The following is a 16,562-nucleotide window of genomic DNA, read 5'->3' on the forward strand; positions in this document are numbered from 1 at the left end:
CACTCTTTGTTACAGAACGCGAAGGTACTGCCTTGTCAGTACTCACACAGGAACAAGCAGGAGCACACAAACCATGTGCTTATTTTTCTAGTACATTAGATCCCGTAGCTCAGGCTTTGCCTGCCTGTCTGAAGTCAGTGGCAGCGACAGCTTTGGCAATCAGACAAAGCGATGCCATAGTGTTAGGACATCCATTGACAGTTCAAGTACCACACGCAGTAGAGGTTCTTGTAAATAGAACACAAACACAACACTTGACCATAGCACGACTTACAGGGTATGAACTTACATTGTTTCAGCCACATATAGAAATCAGACGCTGTAACACATTGAATCCTGCCACACTTTTACCAGTAGTCGGAACAGACCCACTAGCCCATGACTGTATTGAAGTTATTACAATAACAACAAAACCCAGACAAGACTTAACCGATGTCCCATTGTCAGACCCAGACCTGACCTTGTATGTAGATGGTTCATGCATGAGAACAAGTACAGGAGAGTTAGTAGCCGCCTACGCAGTCACAACAGATACTGAAGTCATTGAAACTAATCGTATAAATACTTTGTCAGCTCAAGCCGCAGAACTTATCGCTCTGACACAAGCCTGTATTCAAGCCATAAATAAAAAAGTCAACATATACACTGACTCGCGTTATGCATTCGGAGTTGTACATGACTTCGGCGTACTGTGGCGAGAGAGAGGTTATTTAACTTCCCACGGTGCCCACATTCAGCACGGACCCCTCATTCATGCATTATTAGATACAATACATCTACCCACTAAAATATCAATTATGAAATGTAAGGCCCATACAAAGGTTACTGATATCATTTCCCAAGGCAATGATCTAGCCGACAGAACAGCTAAACTGACTGCTCAAACTCAAACCCCCGATATGACAAAGACAATAGTCCCGACACCGACACATTGTATGACAGTTAAAGATCCTACTCTTGACGTAATTGACATACAGACACATGCTACACCAGACGAAATAAAGAAATGGACTGAATTAGGAGGGATCCAAACGGACCAAGGATGGATGATGAAGCAAAGGTCTGTATGGTTCCTTCCTGATTCAATGGTCCAAGTCATAATTAACACTATACATAGTCCAGCACATTTAGGAGAAAAAGCCATGCTAGACAGCATTCAACACATTTGGTTCAATAAACATTTACGAGCAGCAGCAAAACAAAAGGTCCGTACCTGTATGATCTGTTGTCAGTTCAACCCAGGAAAAAGCGTTCCCGTAGAACAGGGTGGATTTCATACCCCTAATCATCCTTTTGAAGTCCTCCAGATGGATTATATCCAGATGGAACGATGCAGAGGATTCAAATATGTTCTCGTAGTTGTCTGCGCTCTGTCCCGTTGGACGGAGGCATACCCGGTTTCAGATTACACTGCCCCGACTACTGCCAAACAGTTAGTTCGAGAATTCTTCCCACGGTACGGTTTACCACGTGCTGTCTACTCAGATAACGGCCAGCCGTTCTCATCCGAATTAATGAAACACGTTTCACTTCTGTTAGGTTATCAGTGGAAATTCCACTGTGTCCGACACCCCGAGGCAGCAGGTCTCGTAGAAAGACATAACCAGATACTGAAAATTAGAATGTCCAAAATATGCAGAGAGAAAGGTGTCGACTGGGTAGTAGCGTTACCAGTTGCACTCTTTTACATGAGAATGGTAGCACATTCACGAACAGGGCTATCCCCGTATGAGGTGATCTTCGGTAGACCACCGAATATGTGGGGGACGCCTATACCACGCAAAATAACTGATATTGACTGTAATATGCTGACAGATTACTTGGCTTCCTTGATGTCTGCACTACAATCTTCTCGTTCACAGGTAGCTGCAGCTTTTCCCGACAACACTGAGGTGAAACCCCATGACGTTGTTCCGGGTAATCTTGTCTTTGTGAGGAATTTCGACCGAAAGACTCAGCTGGAGCCCAGGTGGAAAGCACCCAAGTTGGTCCTGTTGACCACAAGAACAGCCGTGAAGATCGAGGGCCGCAAGGGCTGGATTCATTCAAGCCACATCAAGAAATTTCATGGACTATCTTCGGATATAGACATTGTGCCCTGCACTCCCTCACAGACTGATACAAAACTCCCTTTTGTTGAACCTAACAAATCTGAAAATTACAAACTAAAGCTTAGGCCCAACCAGTCGAGCAATTTGATTGTTTAAGTCCTCTCCAAGGTGAAGCGGTTGAATTGTCTCTGACATGTATCCCTTGGACCTGAGTAGAGAAAATACCCGAAAGATGTTGAAACGACAGGCGTATTGTAAATCACTGCGTAGCCACTGCATAGTGACATTATTAATTTTGTTTTTATTGAGTCTTTTAATAATTATTACAAGTATGTTGTTGCACATATATTACCCTATTTCTAGACATGTTTATAATGTTGCTGCTGAACATTCTTTTAGTGACTTACCTCCGCATGAATTGTCTTATAGACTTGCGCTGCGCAATAACACTTTCATTAGTATGTTACATCATTCCCATCAGACTAGTAATGCTACTAATTGTTGGGTGTGTGGCCGACTCCCTCCCTATCAGAATTATGAAGGAGTCCTGCCTTTCTTTCCACATTCATTCACACATAATGGCTCCTGTGGAGCATGGTTCAGTTTAATCAATTCCATAGACTCAGACACAGCAGTTTACCAAGATCATTGGATATGGGGAAACCTGAACCTAGTTTTACTCAAAGTCTGCTACCCTGACAAGGAGGGTCGCCCCAAAAGAACAGGAACTGATCTAGAAAATGAAGTGTATGGATTAGGTAATTTTACACCTAATCTCATGATTCTAAATGTCGTATCCGAAGTTGAGCTAGTCTTACCCACCATGTCAGTATTCCCAGCAAAAGGTGAATTGTGTGTAAGAAAGGTTGGTTCCATACATATGGGCCATAGTAAATGCACTACTATAGTAGAATTCAGTGATCAAGGAAAATCTTCATTTAGAGCTTCTCGCCACTCCTACTTTATATGTGGTCAGACTGCATATATGCGTCTACCTCTAGATTGGGATGGTACCTGCTACATTGCATTCCTTTTGCCACCTGTTTTCCTAGCTCCTCCTGATTATTACAGAAATATTCATTTAGTACACAACAGAGAACGGAGAGATCTCCCCATTGTCGATTACACTGAGACGGCATGGGACAAGTATGTAGATTTTAATAAAGGCATCTTTCCCTATATAGGTACTGTTACTAATAGTAAGCTGATACGTAGATTAACTAGAACCCTTGAAGCAGTAGTGAATGAGACTATTTCCGCCTTAGGCAATTTAACGGAAGAGCAGTCTGCTATGCGGATTGTTGTGCTTCAAAATCGTCTTGTCCTTGACGTCATCCTGGCTGATAGGGGCGGAGCTTGTAGGGTCATCGGATCAAGTTGCTGCGTATTCATACCAGAAAATTCGCCATCTGTATATAAAGCCATCACTCGCCTTCATAAGATTGTAAGCCAGATACACCAGAACCCAGGCACTTGGACTTGGTCCAGTTGGTTTTGGAATGCGGTATCAGCCTGGGGATGGAGAGTTTTATCCTTCCTAGGTATTGGCCTTCTCATACTATTCAGTTGCTGTCTATGTCTACAATGTGGACCAGCGATTTGTGGTCTGTGTGCCACATCGTGCATTCCACATCAAGATTTTCATTCAAGATCCCGGAAGAAGAAAGAAGAACAAATGATGCTATATGAACAGATCAATGGATTGATGAAGATTGATATCTCTTGAAGGGCAAGTAGGGGACAAGGAGGGAATGTGGAAATATGGATTTTTCTGGTCAGTTATGTCCCCTATCTTGGACCCCAACAGTTCTATGTGCATGTCACAAGTACCTGTGTGTTCCCTCCAGTTCCAGTTATAAAGACGCAAACGCATGTGCGTCCACCGTCAACATGTCCTCTGTCAGATCCGCCATGAATAGGCCGGATATTCCATTCCTAAGTATGAAAAGCCATCGGCTTTATATGGTTCACTTATGCCATTTTTCAGTCCAGGCAAGTAGGCCCTGATTCTGTCATCAAAACTCCTCTTGCCTTCTGCCTCTGAAAGCTCCAGCCCGAGCCTGCATCTGTGACCATGAACTTTGTCTCATTCTCTGCGCGGCTCACGAAGCCTGACATCAGCCTACTCTCTGCCAAGAACTGTATTTCACCTTCGAATTATCTGCTTCCCCCTCAGCCGATGCATTCCTGCCTAGTAGTTTAAGTAAACATTCTTCCAGTTACCAAGCAAAAAGGCCCAACTTCTCTGTCCTCATGCAAGTAATTCATAGCCCTGTTACCATGGAATATTCCTACCCCCTCGCATTCAGTGTAGACACTTAGACGCTTGTACACGCACGCACAGTCAGTATAGAATAGATTCTGTCCGAGAGTCCTTCTTTTATGGATAACATAGTTCTTTAAACATAGGATGTTAGATATGATTTGGGATTAGGTTGACTTGACCCCCCAGACTTCTTGTCTCCACATGTGGAGCTAAATGTCAAGTCCCCGTCACCCCCTAGTTACACGTCAATTACACGTCATGCTGCTGCGCGCGCATCAATGCCAAGTATTATCTTATAGATCCACCTATGTATTACATCATAACCAATCATGTTCCTTTTTACTCATTATTACACCCATTTTCGGTTACGCAAACCAAACGTCAATGTCCTTATCAATTGTTACGCCTACTGTATTCACTTCATTATGATGTATGTACTATAAAAGTTACTTCTTGTCAATAAAGTATGTACTTCACTTCCTGAACCCCCGTGGTGATGGAACTTGAGGCATCCGATTATAATCGTTTATTGGAATAAAGCCCATTCCGAAACTCTAATATCACGGATTCTGCCTCTCATTTTACTGAGCTATTTTATAATGTTTCTGTATCAAATTCAGTCCCGGTAAAGGAATTTTTATTTACCACATGACGATACACAACTGCTTTTTACCTGTGGAAAGGAGTCGTTCGACGGACAGAAAATCAACATCTGTCTTACTGAGGTGTTTAACTGGTTTAGCCAAAATCAGTTACTCTGTAATTCAGATAAATCTGAAATTATTTTTTTGGGACATACCCCAGACAATGAATGGCGCAAATGGTGGCCAAGAAACTGTACCCCCCCAGCTAAACCGGCTTACACGGCAAAAAATCTGGGAGTAAAAATAGATTCCGAACGGACGATGAAAACCCAGGTCCAAGCTACGGCGGGCACATGCTTTGGTCTGCTGAAAACTATGCGAAACTTCCTCCCTCTTCTCCCAATTGCGCATAAGAAAACAGTGGTCCAGGCTCTGATCATGTCCAGATTGGATTATGTGAACGTACTGTATTTGGGTCTTCCAGACTATCTGTTGAATCGTCTGCAGGTGGTTCAAAATGCTGCGGCCAGGGCTGTGTTAACAGTGGGTCTAAGAGACCATATGTCCTCACACCTGAGTACCTTACATTGGCTGCCTGTAAGACAAAGGATATGTTTTAAATCTTTGGTCCTAACGTTTAAAGCCATAAATAAGATTGGTGCGCCATATCTTAGAAATAAGATTCAGCTATATAAACCCTTCAAAACACTTCGTTCATCCTCACATCTACTCTATGTGCCTAAATTTCTTCTCTCCCGTATAGGTGGTCGCTCCTTCCAGGTGGTCGCAGCAAAGCTTTGGAATAGCCTCCCTTTTAAACTGCGACAGGAATGCGACCTTTTAAACTTTCGTAAGGGTGTGAAAACCTGGCTCTTTCAGAAATAGAATGGGAGTAGATGATAGTTTGCTTTCTGTGTAGGGGTTAAATCAGCGCCGGGACACTCCTTGGAGTAGCTGCGCGCTTAAAAAATACCCAATAACATAACATAACATGCATGCACATGCACACATGCACACACACACACTGGTACATATTTACAGCCAAATAATGCCACACCTGTACACATATACACTAACGTGCACCATGTAAGTATGTAAGTGCTATCTTAAGGTCAGAAAGTAATTCTTGTTTTCATTTATTTTAGGATGGACCCTTGCCGATTTCAGCCCCAATATCCAAGCACAGTGACTCTGGTCAGTAGATTTATCAGGTGGAAACCTTGTCGCAGTCTGTAGGGTCACTCATCAGCCTCTGTGTGTCCTTACAAAGACATGGGCACAGACATATACAGACACACAGAGACACAGCACTCCCTGCAGCCACTCACTCTGATGGTTTCATATTGTTCCTCTTCCTTGAGTTTCGACTCCAGAATATATTCCTCCTCTTTCTTCAGAAGACGCAGCCACTCTTGAAGTTTTACCTGCAGGGATGAGAGCGCAAGAAATAAGTGTAGATCTGTAGAGTGCGGTCTTACTTACAGAAAAGAGTCACTAGAGTTTCTGCCCCATGTGCGCAGACTGTACGTGTCAGTCATACATTAATATTGTGAGTCCCACCCAAACATATCCAGATTGTAAGTACCAGTCGCACATATCAGGATTGTAAGCACCAGCCCCAAGTATCACAGCCAAGGAGACAGACAACGGTGTCACTTCTTTGGACCTGTTCTTGCCTAAAAGGACCTGAAATCCTGTTCCATGCAAACTAGCTTCATCACTGGCACTTACTTGCACTTGATAAAGACACTGGGCTCGAGTCACAAAGGTAATCTTAGACTTATGGTCTAAACTTAGACCAAACGTCTAAGGTTATGACTTTGGAAATTCACAAAGGGCATTTACAGGTACCATCTTTTAGTCCGCACTCGGTTTGTTTGTGAATTCCCAGAGTTGTAAACGTAGACGTTTGGCCTAAGTTTAGACCATATTATAATACAACAAGGGCACCCAAGAAAGGTCGACCAGGGACCCTGGGAGTTAATTATTTTGAACAACAACGGTCGCTCGAGAGTTCAAGAAAATAAGGAGGAATGAATATAGACTCAATCAGTACTATATTGAAGAGACTTGTCCAGCCGGACAGAGGTCAAATATTTACTTATGAGTAATACCTTGAAAAAATGAGTGAGATTTTCAGGCACTGTCTTTAAATAGTTCACATCCTACATCACCAACTGGAATCCGTTCATGCAAATAGGTTCCACAAGATCACAGAAATTCCCTGTCTCCAGCGGAGTGCCTCAGGGTTCTATTCTTTCTCCCATCATCTTTAACCTCTACACGGGATCTCTCGGATCCAATCTTACAGACAGCAGCATCAAGATCCATCAGAATGCAGATGTTGCGCAACTCTACCTTAAATATCCTCACCCAACCACAGCCTTAAATTGTGCCCTGATCTCATCCAGTCTTGGATGTCCACTAATGTATTAAACTTAAACGCCACAAAGACTGAACTCTTCCTGTAAGCCGCTAGCTCAGAACAGACCCAGATTTTAGCCTGGCTCTCCAATGAACACGTATCAGTCTTTACTCCCACCCTCGACACAGACCTCTCATTCAAGCAACACACTGAATTAATGACAATGAATGCCAAGAAAGCTCGATTCCAATGTCCTCTCTTGAGGAGGTTGTTTATACTGGAAGATGACGTCAGAACAAACGTACAAGGCCTTGCCCATGGGGCTAAAGACAAGGCCCTGGTCAACAGTCTCTCCAACACCAACCTAGCACCCCTGAAAGGCAGCAAAAATAAAGCAGCGCAGCTCATCAAGGACTTGAAGAAATCACCTCGACATTAAAAGACCTACACTGACTCCCCCTTCCAGGCCAGATCATTTTTATCACTTATAAAGCGCTCAACAACAAGACTCTGCTAATCTGGCAAACCAACTATACACGTTCAAGGAACATCATCAGATGAGGAGCGTGGATATTCAAGAGGTTATAATCTGGTAAACCAAGCTGCTTTACATTCCTTCGAGACTTAGCCTGAAGGCTGCTCTCCACATCTACCACTAGGATAGCTTCCAATAAAGGTTGTCTTTAACCTAATCATCAATAAGGGTCGCTTGGACTGATGCAAGGTGTCCAGTATAACTAGTGAACAGCATATACCAGGCCAACTTCTCACATGCCACACACTGCATTACTGCACCTCTTGTGCTGTGTCTGAGCCCATGTGAGCCCGTGTGCCACATCCCGCATTACTGCACCTCTTCTGCTGTGTCTGTGCCCATGTGAGCCCATGTGTCACACCCTGCATTACTGCACCTCTTCTGCTGTGTGTGATGACCCCGTGAGCCTGTATGTCACACCCTGCATTACTGCACCTCTTGTGCTGTGTCTGAGCCCATGTGAGCCCGTGTGCCACATCCCGCATTACTGCACCTCTTCTGCTGTGTCTGTGCCCATGTGAGCCCATGTGTCACACCCTGCATTACTGCACCTCTTCTGCTGTGTGTGATAACCCCGTGAGCCTGTGTGTCACACCCTGCATTACTGCACCTCTTCTGCTGTGTCTGTGCCCATGTGAGCCCATGTGTCACACCCTGCATTACTGCACCTCTTCTGCTGTGTGTGATGACCCCGTGAGCCTGTGTGTCACACCCTGCATTACTGCACCTCTTCTGCTGTGTGTGTGCCCCTGTGAGCCCGTGTGCCACACTCTGCATTGCTGCACCTCTTCTGCTGTGTCCATGTGAGCCCATGTGCCACACCCTGCATTGCTGCACCTCTTCTGCTGTGTCTGTGACCATGTGAGCCTGTGTGCCAGACCTTGCATTACTGCACCTCTTCTGCTGTGTTTGATGACCATGTGAGCCCATGTGTGACACCCTGCATTACTGCACCTCTTCTACTGTGTCTGAGCCCATGTGAGCCCGTGTGCCACATCCCGCATTGCTGCACCTCTTCTGCTGTGCTTGATGTCCAAGTGGGTCCATGTGCCACATCCTGCATTGGTGCACCTCTTCTGCTGTGCCAAGCAGCATGTGAGTATGTGTGTCACACCCTGCATTACTGCACTTCTTCTGCTGTGTCTGTGTCCACGTGAGCCCATGTGCCACACCCTGTATTGCTGCACCTCTTCTGCTGGGTCTGTGACCATGTGAGCCTGTGTGCCGCACCCTGCATTGCTGCACCTCTTCTGCTGTGTTTTATTACCATGTGAGCCTGTGTGCCACAGCCTGCATTGCTGCACCTCTTCTGCTGTGTCTGTGGCCATGTGCGACACCCTGCTTTGCTGCACCTCTTCTGCTGGGTCTGTGACCATGTGAGCCTGTGTGCCAGACCATGCATTGCTGTAACTCTTCTGCTGTGTTTGATGACCCTGTGAGCCTGTGTGCCACATCCTGCATTGGTGCACCTCTTCTGCTGTGCCAAGCAGCATGTGAGTATGTGTGTCACACCCTGCATTACTGCACTTCTTCTGCTGTGTCTGTGTCCACGTGAGCCCATGTGCCACACCCTGCATTGCTGCACCTCTTCTGCTGGGTCTGTGACCATGTGAGCCTGTGTGCCAGACCCTGCATTGCTGCACCTCTTCTGCTGGGTCTGTGACCATGTGAGCCTGTGTGCCACACCCTGCATTGCTGCACCTCTTCTGCTGTGTTTGATGACCCTGTGAGCCTGTGTGCCAGACCCTGCATTGTTGCATCAAGTCTTCAGACACTGAGAACTCACACTGCACTGCCACCCTGAATCCGTTGAGTACAGTGCAAGGTCCCAGAACACCCACACACATCCCTTCTGCTCTTCTGCAGCCGCCTCTGTGCGTCACAGTGTGCGGCCTATGATCTCGGTGCTCTGACAGAAACACTTTGTGCTCTTTTGCAGGTACTTATAAAGCCTCTGTAAAGTGACCACAGTGAAGTGCTAAAGTATTTATTCATAACATGCCAACACGGGGTCCAGGGGGAAAAGCCCTGGACGCAGAACAACGTGCAGGTGGCAGGGTGATCAGCTGTCAACTGTCAACGGCAGCTGACAGCTGGTGACCTCACTCACGGTACGGGTGCCCAGAGGTGACACCCGAGAGCGGACGCATTACAGTGTCCGCGCAGGGACACAAAGGTCAAACACAACACATCTTCCTCCTGTGGAAAAAATGATGGGGAAATTAAATAGAAAAGGAAGGAAGGTGGAAAGAACTATTTCATACAAACGAAATCTCTAAACCAGGTAGGTGGCCCTAAAAGTCTTCCAGCCCCACTGGTTGTAACAGGGTCAACATTGCTTCGCCCCGGTAATGTAGGCAACTTCCGTCTGACTCTTTCCTTGGTGGTTAGCAGTGGCTGTCTGTCAACATTCCCGGTGTTCATTCTCTCTCCATGACTTCCAACTGGTCTGTCCTCTGTGTTGTACTCACATTCAGTTTCCTCATCAGAAAAACAAGGACGTTTCTGTTCATTTTCTCTTTTATTGTCACTTTTAACAACCTGGGATGAGCCGGTAGTTGAGTCATTATTTTGGTGCTTAAATGGCGCAAGATTTGAGAAATGCCACACCCTTCCATCACTGAGGAGAGCAGAGTTGCAGTAAACTTCTTGCACTGTCAAAGGAGGTGTGAACTTGTTCTGTCCTTTGGCAACGTGGCCACTCCTCTTTACTTTGACCACGTCTCCTTCCTTTAGATTTACAGGCTTACTCCCGTGTTTCTTGTCGTATTTGTCTTTTGCCGATGCCTGTGACTGCCTAAGTTTTCCTAAACTCGCGGAGTAGACCAGTCTATTGGAAATGGAAATGGATGTACATTTGTAAAGCGCGAATTGCTGCCTGGAGGCGTCCAAGCACTTGAAGATAATAGAGGAGACCTTATAGAGTGGCTGAGTGGGGATTAATAGGGGAGATTGAAAAGGAATGTTTTTAACTGCTTTCGGAATAAGGAAAGGTTGGAGTTGGCTCTGAGATGCAGAGGGAGAGCATTCCAGGTCTTGGCTGCATTATAGGCGAACGTCCTGCCGCCCGACCTGGTCTTTTTTATTCTGAGGGGTGTAGCTAAGAAGGTCTGGCTAGAGCGGAGGTTTCTGGTGGGTATGTAATGGGTGACTAGATCCCGGGTGATCATAGGACCCGTATCCCAAAAGGCCTGATGAGCAATGCACATGGCTTTGAATCGGATTCTTTGACGAACTGGCAGCCAGTGAAGGTTGACCAGACCGGCCCTCACAGATTGTCTGCGAGGAAGTTCGAGCAGTAGACGGGCCGCGCAGTTCTGCACTGTCTGAAGTCTGCGTAGGGTATAGTCTGGAGTGCCAAGGTATAACACATTGTTAAAACCCAGGCGGGACTGTATCAGGCCCTGTATAGCTACCTGCTTGGCTTCCATTGGGAGAAGAGGCAGGATTTTCTTAAGCATTTTAAGGAGGCCAAAACAGGTTGCAGAAAGTTTTGTGGCTTGAGTCTTAAATGAGAGGGAGCTGTCCAGCCATACCCCAAGGCTCTTGATGTTGTCCTTAGGTGCTGGAGGGGGGCCTAGATCAGAGGGCCACAGGGAGTTGAAAAAAAGGGTGTCGGAGGGGCCCAAGAGCATCAGCTCCGTTTTGTCCCCATTCAGTTTAAGGGATGATGAGGACATCCAGCTTTTTACTTCTTTTAGGCAGTCTCTAAGTCCGCCTGACGTAGGTGGATTGGCTACCTGCGCCAGTGAGACCACCAGCTGCGTGTCGTCCGCGTAAGAAATGATCTTAATCCCAAAAGGGCGGACGACATTGGCCAGTGGCATCATATAGATGTTGAAAAGAGCGTGACTTAAAGAGGAGCCCTGAGGGACTCCGCACCTCAATGGTCTACTGGTGGACACGGCCTCACCGTCAAAGACTCGGAAGGATCTATCCTCCAGGAAGGATTTAAACCAGAGCCAAGCTTTGTTCTTAATTCCGACGCTGGACATACGGTGCAGCAAGGTGTCATGGCTGACCGTGTCGAAGGCTGCGCTGAGGTCAAGGAGGATCACTGCCACTGATCCTCCTTGATCCAGGATTTTTCTGGATTCCTCCGTGACCATGAGGAGGGAGGTCTCAGTCCAAGTGAAGGTTAAGATCACCTAGCAAAGTGAAGTTGGACGTGGTGCTAACGCGTTCCGCGACAATCTGAGGAAGAAGGAGGTGGAATTGCTTAGGGGGACCTGGGGGACGGTAGATAAGTGTACCGGAGAAACAGTTATTCGGAGAGAGATCAATGCTGAAAGCAAGGCTCTCACAGTCGGGAATGGTTTCAGGAATAACTCGGCATTGAAACTGTTCTTTATGAATAATTGCTAGGCCTCCACCTCTCCCATCAGAACGGTCCTGCCGAGTAATTTGGAAGCCAGGAGGCGAGAGCGCTAACTAGGGCAGGATCGGAATCTGTGGTGAGCCATGTTTCCGTCAGGAATACTATGTCTGGAGTGAGTTCATCTAATAACAGGGCAATTTCTGTTCTATGTTTCGGCAGAGATCTGCAATTTAACAAGAGCATATGATAATCGTGGGTTAGAGCAGCTGTAGGCTTGGGTTTAAGAAGTGATTTACATTTAGGGCATGTTTGTTGAATGTTTTCGGCTGACTAGAGGTGCCGTGAACAGTTCGTAGCAGGGGGCCTTAGGCTGTGAAGGGTTTCAGCATTGTAGTACCTGGGCTCTGGTGTCTGAGGAATAGGGGGTACGGCCCTGTGCCCGGACTCGGCGCGGACGAGCGCAGACAAGCTTGCCTTAAGCGCGCCTTCGGCGCACAATCGTCGCGCCCGCTGCGCCTTCGGCGCGCAATCGTCGCGCCCGCTGCGCTTCCGGTAGATACACATGTATATAGTGTAGGGGAAAGTACAGGGGGCGTGGCCTCAGAGTGGGCGTGTCCCTGTCTGGGCATGGGTGATGGCGGGTGGAGTAGGTCGGCGATTTTCTCCCTTACCAGCGTTCGTTCCGCTGAGTGGGGGATGCCTGCACACCGTGATCGTGTGTCAGGAGGAAAGGTGAGTGAGTTTTAAAAAACTTGCCTGCTCTGATCCAACCCACATTGTCTCTTGATAATGGGGTCCTTCCACGCATCATAACAAAAGGACTGAGACCGGTGGATTCACACGGGGTTATTCTGTACGCCCAAACAGTCTTTAGAGTTTCTTGTTTCCAATCCAGATTGTTGCTGTTGGCTATCTGAATTACATCTTTTATGACTCTGTTAAATCTTTCCACTGCCCTGTTTCCGGCAGGATGATATACTGATGTGGTCTTATGGTCAATGCTATTTTTCTTGATGTAACTTTGGAATAGATCGGAGGTAAATTGAGTGCCGTTGTCGCTCACAACTTGTATTGGTAAACCCTCACGGGTGAACGCTTCATCCATGAATTTCACAATGTTTCTTGATATCGGATCCTTTGTGAATCTTACTTCCGGCCATTTTGTCAAATGATCAATCATGACCAACACATACCATTTTTCGTGGTTGTCTTGAATGGGTCCCATCATGTCTATTCCCACTCTTTCCCATGGCATTCCCGGAATTGGTAATGGCTGCAAAGGTGGTCGGTAAGTCACCTGTGCTTTGTCAGAGTTAATACACAAGGTACATTCCCTTACCGTTCTTTCAATGTCCAAATTTATGCCAGGCCACCAGTACATTTCTTTTACTCTTCCTTTAGTTTTTACAATTCCTAAATGTCCTTCATGACACAGCTTCAGTATTTTACTTCTTATTGTGCAAGGTGGGACATATTTTCCACTTCTTAGAACGAACTTATCTTCATAAGATAATTCATTCTTTACTTCCCAAAATGCTTTGTACTCATCAGTTAGTTTTTGTTTTTGTACCCAACCATTCTTTATCATTTGTACAACATTGCTCAGTATTTCATCTGTCTCTTGCTCCTGGAACCACTCCTCCTTGGTTATCCCGCATGTTTGATCCAATACGCCAGCAATGGCACTCTCCTCCATTTTAGCTTCCTCATCTTCGCTAGGTTTACCAACGGGCATCCTACTTAAAAAATCAGCTACAACATTTTTAACTCCAGGGACATATTCAATTTCATACATAAAATCGAATAGACGCACCGATAGTCTAGCCAGTCTAGGAGACGCAGTGTATAAACCCTTTGTTGTTAGCACTTTCGTCAATGGTTTATGATCAGTGCATAATGTTACCTTCCTACCCCATACAAAATGTCTGAAACGTTCCAAAGACCATACACAAGCCAAGGCTTCTCGTTCTATTACTGAAAAGTTTTCCTCTGCAGGGGTGAGTGAGCGTGAACAGTATATTCCTTACCTTTGGTGTCTTTTTGGGTCAACACTGCACCTAAACCTTTGCTGCTAGCATCTGTGGTAACAAAATTTTTCAAGGTTGTGTCAAATCCTTGAAGGGGAAGAGCAGTGCACAAATCTTCCTTTACACTTTTGAATTTTTCTTCACATTCCGTTGTCCACACAAATTTATTCCTCATTTTTATGAGCTGACTTAGTTCATGTGTCTTTTGTGAAATAAATTTATGAACTTGGAATAGAACTCCACCATTCCCAAGAATGACCTCAGTTCATCCTTGTTGGTGGGGATGGGTGATTCTTTTGTTGCCAGAAGCAGCTCTTTTTTTGGACTGATACCGTCCCCCGTAATGCAATGACCAAGATAATTGACAGACGTACACGCAAATTTGCATTTCTGGTACTCTGCAGTCAAACCCTTGTCCTCCAGAATGCGGAGTACTTGATGTACCCCTCTGTCATGTTCCTCCTTAGTTCTACCCATGACTAAGATGTCGTCTTGGAATATTAGGATGTCTGGTACACCCTCAAACATGTTGTTCATGAGCCTCTGAAACATCGCGGCTGCTGACGCGAGACCGAAAGGCACACGCGTGAACCTATAACATCCAAATTGTGTAACAAAAGTCGTCAGTCTTTTACTATCACGATGGAGTGGCACTTGGTGATAGGCCGACTTTAAATCTATTGTGGAAAACCACTTTATTCATTTAGTGGTCGTTAACATCTCATTAATTTTTGGGAGCGGGTATTGCTCAACCACTATACTTTTATTCAGGTCACGAAGGTCCACACAAAGTCTCATTTTGCCATCGGCACGTTTTGCGATCACCAAGGGTGCAACCCACTCTGACGCATCAACTTTCTCGATTATCCCTTCTTCCAGTAGTTTATCTAGTTGATCCTTGACTTCTTTTCTTACTGTGAAGGGTATGTTTCTCACTTTATGCACTACAGGTATATTTATTGGCTTAAGTCTTATCCTGTGTTGGTATCCTACCAATGCGCCTACTTTACCGCTAAAAACTTTTGGGTATTTTTTTTAATGGAACTTGCTTGGTCATCGAATTCCGTTAAACTCAGTACTGGGTCACTTTTCGTTGGATCTAACACTATCCCTAAATTTTCTTGGTCTTTCCACCCCAAGACTGATGGTCCAACCTTTGCAACATACAATTTTCCTACGGATTCTCTGCCTTTGAATTCAAATTTTAAATCTCTGTATCCACAAACATCTATTCGCTCGCCTGTGAAAGAGTTTATGATTATATCTGGCCTCTTCAAGTGGCCTCCAATTATATCTCTGAATTTTTCCAACCATACTTTTTCATTTACTATCGTGTAAGGCGAACCTGAGTCTGCAACGATACTCATCTCAATTCCACCAATAGTCAGGTTACAAATTGGTTTCTTTGTTTTTGTTGCATTTCCATCTTTAGTTTCAACGTCTTGTTCTTCATCAATGTTTAAGATAAACATGTTCATATTTTGTTCATCTGATTCTTCATGTTCATACTCATCGGTTTCGTCTACTATCTTTATTTGTTTGGTTTTCCATCTATTGCATGCCTTGAAGAAATGACCCTTGATGCCGCAATTTGTGCACTTTGCGTCACGAGCAGGACATTTTAAATCATTAGCTAGATGTAAACTACTGCCACATCTGTAACATTGTCCCCACTTTTGTGTTTCACTTCTTCTGAACTGTGGCTTGAATTCTTTCTGTCTCCAATTTTGTTTAGGTTTCATTTTCTGGTCGCATACTTTGCTAATATTTTCACCATCCTTCTTTTCTTTATTTTCTGTTAGAACTGCCTTTGCACACCGTCCTGTTAGCTCCGCCTTGCGCGCAATATCAATTATATTCTGTAGCGAATACTCTCCCTTTGCCCATAAATTGTTTTGGTTATTTTCATTCGACCCTTGCATCACAATCTGGTCTCTTATAAACTCATCATGTAGCGCTCCGAATCCACAGTTTATTGCTAGATTTTTCAATACAGAGACATAGTCGTCGATAGATTCTTCTTTACCCTGTTTGCGATGGAAGAACTTATTACGATCCACTCCCACACATACTGCAGGTTTGTAGTATGTATTCAAATCATCAATTGCAGTCACGAATACATCACCTTCATTTTCTGCTCTTACTTTCTTGTTTTTTGAATTATAAACTTTTATGCCTCCTGCACCAAGACAATGCATTAGCATTTTGTATTTTTTTTCTGGTTTCACTTCGTCATCCTCCTCTAAAGTTGAGATATAGTTAAAAAAATACTCTCTCCATTCTTCCCATTTTAGAGTTGGTTCTCCACCACCACGTAGAAATACTTCCGGTGGCGATAAATTCCAGATGCATCCTGATGCCATATTTATTTTCAAGTTTTAGTTCTTTTATATCAATTAGAAATTTGCTATGCTGC

General features: G+C 45.0%; 1 protein-coding gene across 2 annotated transcripts in view; it reads right to left on the minus strand.

Annotated features, from left to right (window-relative positions):
• The window catches only part of LOC146869453 (E3 ubiquitin-protein ligase TRIM39-like), a 123,253-nt gene that overhangs the window by 95,558 nt on the left and 11,133 nt on the right, over positions 1-16,562 (minus strand). Inside the window, exons 2-3 of one of the 2 annotated variants that reach the window (XM_085599855.1) lie at positions 6,230-6,325; positions 5,368-5,496 (exon numbers count right to left, since the gene is read on the minus strand). In XM_085599855.1, the coding sequence (XP_085455981.1) occupies positions 5,368-5,496; positions 6,230-6,325 (225 nt within the window). The remainder of the gene's footprint in view (positions 1-5,367; positions 5,497-6,229; positions 6,326-16,562) is intronic. The other variant, XM_085599856.1, reaches the window with a different exon arrangement.

Source organism: Triturus cristatus, chromosome 1_1, assembly GCF_964204655.1.
Source record: "Triturus cristatus chromosome 1_1, aTriCri1.1, whole genome shotgun sequence".
In the NCBI taxonomy this organism is placed as follows: domain Eukaryota; kingdom Metazoa; phylum Chordata; class Amphibia; order Caudata; family Salamandridae; genus Triturus; species Triturus cristatus.